Raw genomic sequence first — 12,149 nt, forward strand, 5'->3', positions numbered from 1 at the left:
ATAAAATCACATCTATTTTAATTAATTCAATACCTAAAAAGTTAGCTGCAATAATAAAATCAAAGGGAAACCCTACAAAACACTAATTACAGATATTAATTTTACAATTATTTACTGTTTTTATTATAAATGTTTAAATTACTTGTACACTTAACAATGTCAACAAAACTGTACGAATACTTATTATGCGTTCATTTCTGTCATTTTATTCATTTTTTTGTATATTTATATAAACAATATTAATATTTTTTTTTGTTTTCTTAATATTGTTGTTCTGCAAAAACTTTTGAAGAATACATGTAACACGTTTGTTTAAATAATATTGTTTAATAAATATTATTATTCAGCATTTTAGTCGTAATTAGTCACTGTACGAATACTGTTTACCCCCACTGTGTATTTACGCGTAAACACAAAATTCTAAACCTGCTTGGAAGAATCGCGTACACATTTCCAACGTACTACGTCCAGAACAATATTTAGGTTAATGATTAATATCGCGTGATTGTAACCGGTTCCTTCGTAGTTCACGTGGATATTTCGAGTTATATTGATCGGATACACGATACTAAATTATGCGCTTTCTACTTTTCGTACGATGCTCGCGCAGATGATTATAAACTGTTTATATACAGTAACCTACATACTGCTCATGCTGCACAGCCCAATATTTACCTCTAAAAAAATAAAAAAAGAATTATTTTATAAAAGTATAGTTAAGTTAATCCACCGATAGTAAATTGAATATTATATAGGGTGTACGGCTAACTCAGGGAATAATTATAATGGGAGATTCTAGAGGCTGAAATAAGACGAAAGTGAAGAATATTAATTTGTTGATTGAGGCTTCGTTAAAAAGTTATTAACAAAATTAAATTACAAAAATTTCTAATGGTTCTGGAAAAATTATTTTTGGTTGCAGGAGTCAATTACAATCATTTTTCTTCATCAGACATACCCCCGAAATCCTACTCAGTTTCGAGAAAAAAATTCAAGGAAGTGCTGAAAGTTTTGAGTGAAAAAAGACTTTCGAATCGTCTTGGAAAAATTATTTTTAATTGCAGGGGTCAATTGCAAGTATTTTTGATCAACAGACAAACCCCCGAAATCCTACTCAGTTTCGAGAAAAAAATTCGAGTTGAAGGACTTTTCGACAAAATTAAAAAATTTTTAATGGTTCTGGAAAAATTATTTTTGATTGCAGGAGTCAATTATAATCATTTTTGGTGAGTAGACGTACCCTCGAAATCCTAAGCATTTTCGAGAAAAAAATTCGAGTTGGAGGACTTTTCGACAAAATTAAAAAATTTTTAATGGTTCTGGAAAAATTATTTTTGATTGCAGGAGTCAATTATAATCATTTTTGGTGAGTAGACGTACCCTCGAAATCCTAAGCATTTTCGAGAAAAAAATTCGAGTTGGAGGACTTTTCGACAAAATTAAAAAATTTTTAATGGTTCTGGAAAAATTATTTTTGGTTGCAGGAGTCAATTATAATCATTTTTGGTGAATAGACGTACCCTCGAAATCCTAAGCATTTTCGAGAAAAAAATTCGAGTTGGAGGACTTTTCGACAAAATTAAAAAATTTTTAATGGTTCTGGAAAAATTATTTTTGGTTGCAAGAGTCAATTATAATCATTTTTGGTGAGTAGACGTACCCTCGAAATCTTAAGCATTTTCGAGAAAAAAATTCGAGTTGGAGGACTTTTCGACAAAATTAAAAAATTTTTAATGGTTCTGGAAAAATTATTTTTGGTTGCAGGAGTCAATTATAATCATTTTTTGTGGATAGACGTACCCTCGAAATCCTAAGCATTTTCGAGAAAAAAATTCGAGTTGGAGGACTTTTCGACAAAATTAAAAAATTTTTAATGGTTCTGGAAAAATTATTTTTGGTTGCAGGAGTCAATTATAATCATTTTTGGTGAGTAGACGTACCCTCGAAATTCTACGCATTTTTGAGAAAAAAATTCGAGTTGGAGGACTTTTCGACAAAATTAAAAAATTTTTAATGGTTCTGGAAAAATTATTTTTGGTTGCAGGAGTCAATTATAATCATTTTTTGTGGATAGACGTACCCTCGAAATCCTAAGCATTTTCGAGAAAAAAATTCGAGTTGGAGGACTTTTCGACAAAATTAAAAAATTTTTAATGGTTCTGGAAAAATTATTTTTGGTTGCAGGAGTCAATTATAATCATTTTTGGTGAGTAGACGTACCCTCGAAATTCTACGCATTTTTGAGAAAAAAATTCGAGTTGGAGGACTTTTCGACAAAATTAAAAAATTTTTAATGGTTCTGGAAAAATTATTTTTGGTTGCAGGAGTCAATTATAACCATTTTTGGTGAGTAGACGTACCCTCGAAATTCTACGCATTTTTGAGAAAAAAATTCGAGTTGGAGGACTTTTCGACAAAATTAAAAAATTTTTAATGGTTCTGGAAAAATTATTTTTGGTTGCAAGAGTTAATTATAATCATTTTTTGTGGATAGACGTACCCTCGAAATCCTACGCATTTTGGAGAAAAAAATTCGAGAAGGTGTGAAATTTTTCGACAAAAATAAAAAATGTCAAATTGTTCTGGAAAAATTATTTTCCTTTGCAAGAGTCAATTACAATTGTTTTTGGTGAATACATATAACCCCGAAATTCTACGCATTTTCGAGAAAAAAATTCATTACTGAAAATATAATGTCTGACCAGAAATGTCTGTCGTGATTGGACGATTTTAATGTTCAAAAAGCCAAACGCCGCGTATTTTTGTGTAAAATATGTAGAAATTCTAAAAATATTCGAAAGTTGGTCCTTGTCCCCGCAAAATGAAAAAACCCCATAAAAAATGGTCCAATTTTCAAACGTGTCTAATTCCTACAACAGTAAATGTATTTCAGTGAAATTTAGTATGGAGATAGAGCTTATCGTTACCTACAAATAAGTACTAAACAAAATTTCCATAGGACATCGAACAAAGATATTAAAAATGAAAAACGAATTTTTAAGAAAAATCGACAGGGGTTAGGTGCAGAAATTTAAAAATTTCAAATCATTTCGAAAAAATTATTTTTGGTTGCAAGAGTTAATTATAATCATTTTTGGTGAGTAGACGTACCCTTGAAATCCTACGCATTTTCGAGATAAAAATTGGAGAAGGTGTGAAATTTTTCGACAAAAATAAAAAATACCAAATCGTTCTGGAAAAATTATTTTTCTTTGCAGGAGACAATTACAATTGTTTTTGGTGAATACACATAACCCCGAAATTCTACGCATTTTCGAGAAAAAAATTCATTACTGAAAATATAATGTCTGACCAGAAATGCTTCCTCGAAATTTCATGCAAATGTTTATAACTTCTGAACGAATTAGAGGATTTCAATGTTTCAAAAGGTAAACAACGCGTATTTCAGTGAAGAATATGTAGAAATTCTAACAATATTCGAAAAGTTGTTTCTTTACCCCGTAAAAGGTTAAAACCCCCATAAAAATGGTCCAATTTTCCAACGGCCATAACTCCTAGAATAGTCAATATAATGGATTGAAATTTTGGAAGGAAGTAGAGTTCGTGGATACCTACAAAAAAGTATTAAACAACTTTACTGTAGGGCGTCAAACAAAATTACTAAAAATCAAAAACGAATTTTTAAGAAGAATCGACATGGGGTAGGTGCTGAAATTTTTCGACGAAATTAAAATATTTCAAATGGTTCTGGAAAAATTATTTTCAGCTACAGGGGTCGATTACAATCATTTTTGGTCATTAGACATACCCTCGAATTCCTACATATTTTCGAGAAAAAAAATTCTTTACCGAAAATATAATTTCTGGCCAGAAATGCTTCCTCGAAATTTCATGCAAATGTTTAAAATATCATAACTTCTGAACGCATTGAAGGATTTTAATGTTTCGAAAGGCAAACAACGTGTACTTTAGTGAAGAATATGTAGAAATTCTAACAATATTCGAAAAGTTGATCCTTAACCCCGTAAACTGAGAAAAACCCAATATAAATGGTCCAATCTTTCAACGGCCATAACTCCTAGAATAGTCAATATATTGGATTGAAATTTGGGAAGGAAGTAGAGTTCGTGGATACCTACAAAAAAGTATTAAACGACTTTTCTGTATGGCGTCAAACAAAATTACTGAAAATCAATAACGAATTCTTAAGAAAAATCGACATGGGGTAGCTGCTGAAACTTTTCGGCGAAATTAAAATATTTCAAATCGTGCTGGAAAAATTATTTTCGTTTGACGGGGTCAATTACAATCATGCTTGATGAATAGACATATCCCTGAATTCCTACGTACTTTCGAGAAAAAAATTCCTTTCCGAAAATATAATGAGCGGCCAAAAATGGTACCTTATGCGAATGTTTAAAACATCATAATTCCGGAGAGGATTGGAGGATTTTAATGTTTCAAAATGCAAACAACGCGTATTTTGCTGAAAAATATGTAGAAATTCCAAAAATGTTTGAAAATTTGTTCTTTAACCCCGTAGAATGTGAAAACCCCCATAAAAATGGTCCAATTTTCAAAAGGCCATAACTCCTACAATAGGGAATATATTTCAATGAAATTTAGTATGGAAGTAGTGCTTATGAGTACCTACAAAAAAGTATTGGACAACCTTTCTGTAGGGCATCAAACAAAATTACTAAAAATGAAAAACGAATTTTTAAGAAAAATCGACAGGGGGGTAGGTACGTGCAGAAATTTAAAAATTCCAAATCGTTTTAAAAGAATTATTTTCAGTTGCGGGGGTTAATTACAATTATTTTTGGTGAATACACATACCCCCGAAATTCTACGCACTTTCGAGAAAAAAATTCTTTACCGAAAATATACTGTGTGGCCAGAAATGTTTCAATAACTTTTTAACGAAGCCTCAATCAACAAATTTGTATGAATTTTTTATTATATTTAGTCTTATGTTTACTTGTATCACACACTGCTAAAGTGTACAGAAAAATTCGGAACACCCTGTATAAGCCACGGTTTACAATTAGTTCAATCTTTTCACCATATACCTATCAATCAATTAAAAAAAAAAATCCAAAATTGAAATCAGCGGTTGCAATTTGTTTTTTTTTCAAATTAAATTTTTATTAATTTTCTCCAGGAGAATCGGAATATTTTCATTAAAAATCTAAAAAGGAAATGGTAATCGACGAAAATAATACTTGTTAATGTTGTAAATCGGAGAAGAGAAAGGCGTGCCATAAATCAAGACTCTCGAAACGTAATTGTTTTAGCCGAGTGGAAGTTACTCTCAGCTACCGGTCAACGAGTCTCTCGATCGTGAGAAAAATGTTATTACTGGCAACACACAAGCTGATTCGAAGGCCAAAGAAGCAATAATTGACCCCCGCAACAGAAAATAATTTTTTCAAAACGATTTGAAATTTTTTTTTTCGTCGAAAAATTTAGGCACTTAATTAGATTTTCAGTAATGAATTTTTTTCTCGAAAATGCGTAGGATTTCGAGGGTATGTCTATTCACCAAAAATGATTTTAATTAACCCCTGCAACCGAAAATAATTTTTTCAAAACGATTTGAAATTTTTTTTTTCGTCGAAAAATTTAGGCACTTAATTAGATTTTCAGTAATGAATTTTTTTCTCGAAAATGCGTAGGATTTCGAGGGTATGTCTATTCACCAAAAATGATTTTAATTGACCCCCGCAACAGAAAATAATTTTTCTAGAACGATTTGAAATTTTTTTTTTCGTCGAAAAATTTAGGCACTTAATTAGATTTTCAGTAATGAATTTTTTTCTCGAAAATGCGTAGGATTTCGAGGGTATGTCTATTCACCAAAAATGATTTTAATTAACCCCTGCAACCGAAAATAATTTTTTCAAAACGATTTGAAATTTTTTTTTTCGTCGAAAAATTTAGGCATTTAATTAGATTTTCAGTAATGAATTTTTTTCTCGAAAATGCGTAGGATTTCGAGGGTATGTCTATTCACCAAAAATGATTTTAATTAACCCCTGCAAACGAAAATAATTTTTTCAAAACGATTCGAAATTTTTTTTCAAAAATTTAGGCACCTAATTAGATTTTCAGTAATGAATTTTTTTCTCGAAAATGGGTAAGATTTCGAGGGTAGGTCTATTCACAAAAAATGATTGTAATTGACCCCTGCAAACGAAAATAATTTTTCCAGAACGATTTGAAATTTTTTTTTCAAAAATTTAGGCACCTAATTAGATTTTCAGTAATGAATTTTTTTCTCGAAAATGGGTAAGATTTCGAGGGTAGGTCTATTCACAAAAAATGATTGTAATTGACCCTCGCAAACGAAAATAATTTTTTCAAAACGATTCGAAATTTTTTTTTCAAAAATTTAGGCAACTAATTAGATTTTCAGTAATGAATTTATTTCTCGAAAATGCGTAGGATTTCGAGGGAATGTCTATTCACAAAAAATGATTGTAATTGACCCCTATAACCGAAAATAATTTTTCCAGAACGATTTGAAATTTTTTTTTCAAAAATTTAGGCACCTTATTAGATTTTCGGTGTGGAATTTTTTTCTCGAAAATGCGTAGGATTTCGAGGATATGTCTATTCACAAAAAATGATTGTAATTAACCCATGCAAACGAAAATAATTTTTTCAAATCAATTTGAAATTGTTTTTTCAAAAATTTAAACACCTAATGAGATTTTCAGTAATGAATTTTCCTCTCAAAAATGCGTAGGATCTCGAGGATATGTCTATTTACAAAAAATGATTGTAATTAACCCCTGCAAACGAAAATAATTTTTTCAAAACGATTCGAAATTTTTTTTCCCGTCGAAAAATTTCACACCTTCTCGATTTTTTTTCTCGAAAATGCGTAGGATTTCGAGGGTATGTGTAATTACCAAAAATGATTGTAATTAACCCCTGTAACTAAATATAATTTTTTTAGTACGATTTGAAATTTTTTAATTTCGTCTAAAAATTTCAGTGTCTACTCGAATTTTTTTCTCGAAAGTGGGTAGGATTTCAGGGGTATATCTATTCACCAAAAATGCTTATAATTGACCCCCGCAACCAAAAATAATTTTTCCAAAACAATTTGAAATTTATTAATTTAATTGTTAATAACTTTTTAACGAAGCCTCCATCAACAAATTGTTATTCCTCATTTTCGTCTTATTTTGGCCTCTAGAATCCCCCATTAAAATTTTTCCCAGGTGTGGACGAACACCCTGTATAAAAAAAAAAAATCTTAATTCCCCAGTATCGTCGTATTCCAGTCGTCGACCCAGGGCACAAGAAAAACCAACGTAGTTCGAGAAGCTCGTAATTTCTGTCGCAGTAATTACAGTGGCATTGTTCTAAATGACCGTTCGCCAGGCTCGTCCGCGTCGTACCTTTTTTCAAGGATGATCCTCTCTTCAGGTGCCTCGCCATGAAACTGGAAAGTAGCTGCATACTTTTCTTTCGAGCGATTTCTTGCTCCTCTGGACACTCTCTCTCTGCAGTCACTTTTATCTCGATTTTATCGACCAACGACATTGACAACACAACCGAGCCGTAATCCTTTCCCTGATCGCGCATCAAACGATTTAGCAATCAAAAACAGGACTACCCGCGATCCTATCGTTAAATAAACAATCTTCTATCCAGCGTGTGAACATTATAAGCTAATTAACAATATTCAAAACAAATCTCCGCGATTTGTTAACGTCAAATTCTTGGTGGTTCATAAATTATAAATAAAAATCTCAAACTCCTCTATATTGTGTACCAAATGAGATTCAGATCATCTCGCGATCGAAGTATCGATTTTTCTTTTCTTTTTTCTTTTTTTTAGTTCGTGATCAGGCAGTGACATTGTTAAAGCACGCAGTTATTTCGATTTAGGATTCGAAACGCGAGAATCGTTTTCCATTTTTTGGGTACGCCAGAAGAGACAATCGAATCGATCGAGCCGCGACGGAGTTTGTTACTTCCGGTTTGCCGGCAGGAACTCGCGAACGTTTCTCTGCCGGCACACGGAGCCACACTGAACGCGAACAAATTGTTGTTGGTATTGCGAATGGCACCGACCATTTGTAATTCTGGGAAACTACTAGTTACGTTCGCGCATGCGCAATCCTTGTAGCGAGTACAGGTATACAGTAGAGCGATCCTTGGCTGGAGGAGGCGACATTTTGTTTTTAATTTCTTCGCGACGCACATCGGGTAGATTGTGACACTTGAAGAAATCATTTATGCCAAATTTCAGCGTCATTGGACATTTTTTTTTTATTAATGCAATTTGAATCTCAAGAAAGAGATTATTTTGCAGTGATGTACGACTATTTCGATATATTATAATACTTCACATTTTTGTTTTTAACATAAAAATCATAGTTCTTTTATTTATTTCCGTAAATAATGGAAATTTTGAAAAATACTTCAAATAAAAGTTGTACACCTCATCAAAATACACATTTTATGTCGTATTAATTTTTGTCAAACTGACAATAGTTTTTGAGAAAAATGATATTGAAAGCACAAAACATAAAAATCATTGTTTTTTTAATTTACTACGGTAAATAATAGGAATTTTGTAAAATACTTCAGATAAAAGTTGTAGATCTCATCAAAATACACATTTTATGTCGTATTAATTTTTATCAAACTGACAATAGTTTTTGAGAAAAATGGTAATAAAAGCTCAAAACATACAAATCACAATTTTTTTACTTACTTCCGTGAATAATGGAATTTTTGAAAAATACTTCAAATAAAAATTATAGACCTCATCAAGATGCACATTTTATGTCGTATTAATTTTTGTCAAACTGACAATAGTTTTTGAGAAAAATGATATTGAAAGCACAAAACATAAAAATCATTGTTTTTTTAATTTACTACGGTAAATAATAGGAATTTTGGAAAATACTTCAAATAAAAGTTGTAGACCTCATCAAAATGCATATTTTATGTACTCTTGATTTTTGTCATACAGACAATAGTTTTTGAGAAAAATGGTATTAAAAGCTCAAAACATACAAATCACAATTTTTTTATTTACTACCATAAATAATAAGAATTTTGGAAAATACTTCAAATAAAAATTGTAGACCTCATCAAAATACACATTTTATGTCGTATTAATTTTTGTCAAACTGACAATAGTTTTTGAGAAAAATGATATTGAAAGCTCACAACATAAAAATCACAATTTTTTAATTTACTACCGTAAATAATAGGAATTTTGAAAAACACATCAAATAAAAGTTGTAGACCTCATCAAAATACACATTTTATGTCATATTGATTTTTGTCATACAGACAATAGTTTTCGAGAAAAATGATATTAAATGCTCAGAACATAAAATTCATAGTCTTTTTAATGTACTACCGTAAATAATAGGAATTTTGGAAAATACTTCAGATAAAAGTTGTAGACCTCATCAAAATACATATTTTACGTTCTATTGAGTTTTGTCATACAGACAATAGTTTTTGAGAAAAATGATTTCGCGACGCACATCCGTAGATTGTGACATTTGAAGAAATCATTTATGCCAAATTTCAGCGTCATTGGACATTTTTTTTTTATTAATGCAATTTGAATCTCAAGAAAGAGATTATTTTGCAGTGATGTACGACTATTTCGATATATTATAATACTTCACATTTTTGTTTTTAACATAAAAATCATAGTTCTTTTATTTATTTCCGTAAATAATGGAAATTTTGAAAAATACTTCAGATAAAAGTTGTAGACATTATAAAAATACACATATTATGTCCTGTACATTTTTGTCATACAGGCAATAGTTTTTGAGAAAAATGATATTAAAATCACGAAACATAAAAATCATAGTTTTCCTATTTACTTCCGTAAATAATAGAAATTTTGAAAAACACATCAAATCAAAGTTGTAGACCTCATCAAAATGCATATTTTATGTACTATTGATTTTTGTCATACAGGCAATAGTTTTTGAGAAAAATGGTATCAAAAGCTCAAAACATACAAATCACAATTTTTTTATTTACAACCGTAAATAATAGGAATTTTGGAAAATACTTCAGATAAAAGTTGTAGACCTCATCAAAATACACATTTTATGTCGTCTTAATTTTTGTCAAACTGACAATAGTTTTCGAGAAAAATGATATCAAATGCTCAGAACATAAAATTCATAGTCTTTTTAATGTACTACCGTAAATAATAGGAATTTTGGAAAATACTTCAGATAAAAGTTGTAGACCTCATCAAAATACATATTTTACGTTCTATTGAGTTTTGTCATACAGACAATAGTTTTTGAGAAAAATGATTTCGCGACGCACATCCGTAGATTGTGACATTTGAAGAAATCATTTATGCCAAATTTCAGCGTCATTGGACATTTTTTTTTTTATTAATGCAATTTGAATCTCAAGAAAGAGATTATTTTGCAGTGATGCATAACGATTTCAATACATTACAATACTTTACATTTCTTTTTTTATAACATAAAAATCATAGTTCTTTTATTTATTTCCGTAAATAATGGAAATTTTAAAAAATACTTCAGATAAAAGTTGTAGACATTATAAAAATACACATATTATGTCCTATACATTTTTGTCATACAGGCAATAGTTTTTGAGAAAAATGATATTAAATGCTCAAGAACATAAAATTCATAGTCTTTTCAATTTACTACCGTAAATAATAGGAATTTTGAAAAATACTTCAGATAAAAGTTGTAGACCTCATCAAAATACCTGGTGTCTAATCTCGCTGAAATTCTGCACAGAACTTTCTTGTCACCATCACGTGGGTGCGTCAAAAAGAAATCGAAATTTGAAAAATAAGGACCATCCTAAGGTACATACTACAAGCATTAGAAGCTCTAACGACAAAGAAGCACGTAGAAAAGAGCCTAAACTACCTAAAACCCGAATTAAAAAAAAAAGTGGCTTTAATTTGCTTAATTCGTCGCTGAGGTATTCTTATTTGAGATCGTTACGCGTCCTGGCACTTTGTACTTTCTTATTAAAGTTCGTTTGATTTATCTTTCGAATCGTGCACCTTTAAAATACTCGACTTACAATGTTTATGCCAATATCAACATTCTCCACATTCCAATTAACATGTCGGCACGTTAATTTCCCGCGCGAGTTCATCGAGTCATGGCTGCCTGAACACGACACACGTTGTACGATTTAATGAAACATTTGTCTGCGTTCGAGCATACCGCCCCGCGTGTACCGAATGCCTGATACCCTAATCTTAATCTCGCGGCCAGAAAGCCGATGTCTCGGATTCAGAAACATCTGTTGCAAAGGCAAACGTAACGAGCACTGATTACGCGTTCGTTCTGTATTAAAATCGATTCTAATGTGTATGGATATGTATTCTAATAAAGTACGAAGAACAATGGGTGACTCGATGAAATGTGAGGGCCGTCCGTGTTTGGGTGACACGGACCCCCGTGGGTTCTACACGTCGCTACGGATGACATGGCAGTTAACGCGTTGAGTGAGAATTTGTTTGAAATTGTTGTTTCCGGTGACACGGAGGAGAGATTTGAAACGTTTTTTTTTATCGTAGTCCATGTTTCAGTGATATAGAGATTTGTATTGTTACGTATGTCGAACGTTTCGTTCCTCAAATTTTTCTTGCCACTTGCGTGCATTAGGAAATCGCCCTGCTGCTTATCTAACCTTTGAAATGGGGGTCACTTCCGTCGCGATGCAGCAGCCCGTTAATTAATACAATTCGGAGAATAGAGCAGCTCGTTAATTAATACGATTCGGAGAATAGTGCACACGGTGATTTCTAACGTACTTTTGAATCCGCCCCACTCAGATTTTTTGGTATATAAACCCCGTGATTTCGTTACTCGGGGGATCATAATCGTACCGTCACGCTTACAAGGGGAGGTCACGACCTGTCAACCTGGGATTTGAACGAAATATGGTAGAGTTATAGGGGCTGGTGTTGAAACGCAATCTGTAAAATACTAGACGTTTATGGCCAGCCGTTTGTTTAAAAAATGGCTTTAAAGTGGAAAGTTTCGAAGTCGTCGGATCGACGTTTTTTTTTTTTTAAATTGTAGGTCTCAACGTGGGGAACACAAAAGTCCAATACATTTTTGCCGTAACATCAATAGTTTAAACAAAAATTTGAGTTTTTGTAACGGAACAAAAATTAC

The 12,149-nt window shown here is 31.5% G+C and overlaps 1 protein-coding gene across 4 annotated transcripts in view; it reads right to left on the reverse strand.

Annotated features, from left to right (window-relative positions):
- Positions 1–12,149, reverse strand: part of LOC143349391 (uncharacterized) — a 107,687-nt gene that overhangs the window by 52,508 nt on the left and 43,030 nt on the right. The window contains exon 1 of one of the 4 annotated variants that reach the window (XM_076780607.1): positions 7,374–7,727. The exons of 2 other annotated variants lie outside the window; for them this stretch is intronic. In XM_076780607.1, the coding sequence (XP_076636722.1) occupies positions 7,374–7,560 (187 nt within the window). In that variant the 5' untranslated portion in view covers positions 7,561–7,727. Of the gene's footprint in view, positions 1–7,373; positions 7,728–12,149 lie in introns of those variants that run through there. One more of the 4 variants, XM_076780608.1, reaches the window with a different exon arrangement.

Source organism: Colletes latitarsis, chromosome 13 (assembly GCF_051014445.1).
Source record: "Colletes latitarsis isolate SP2378_abdomen chromosome 13, iyColLati1, whole genome shotgun sequence".
In the NCBI taxonomy this organism is placed as follows: domain Eukaryota; kingdom Metazoa; phylum Arthropoda; class Insecta; order Hymenoptera; family Colletidae; genus Colletes; species Colletes latitarsis.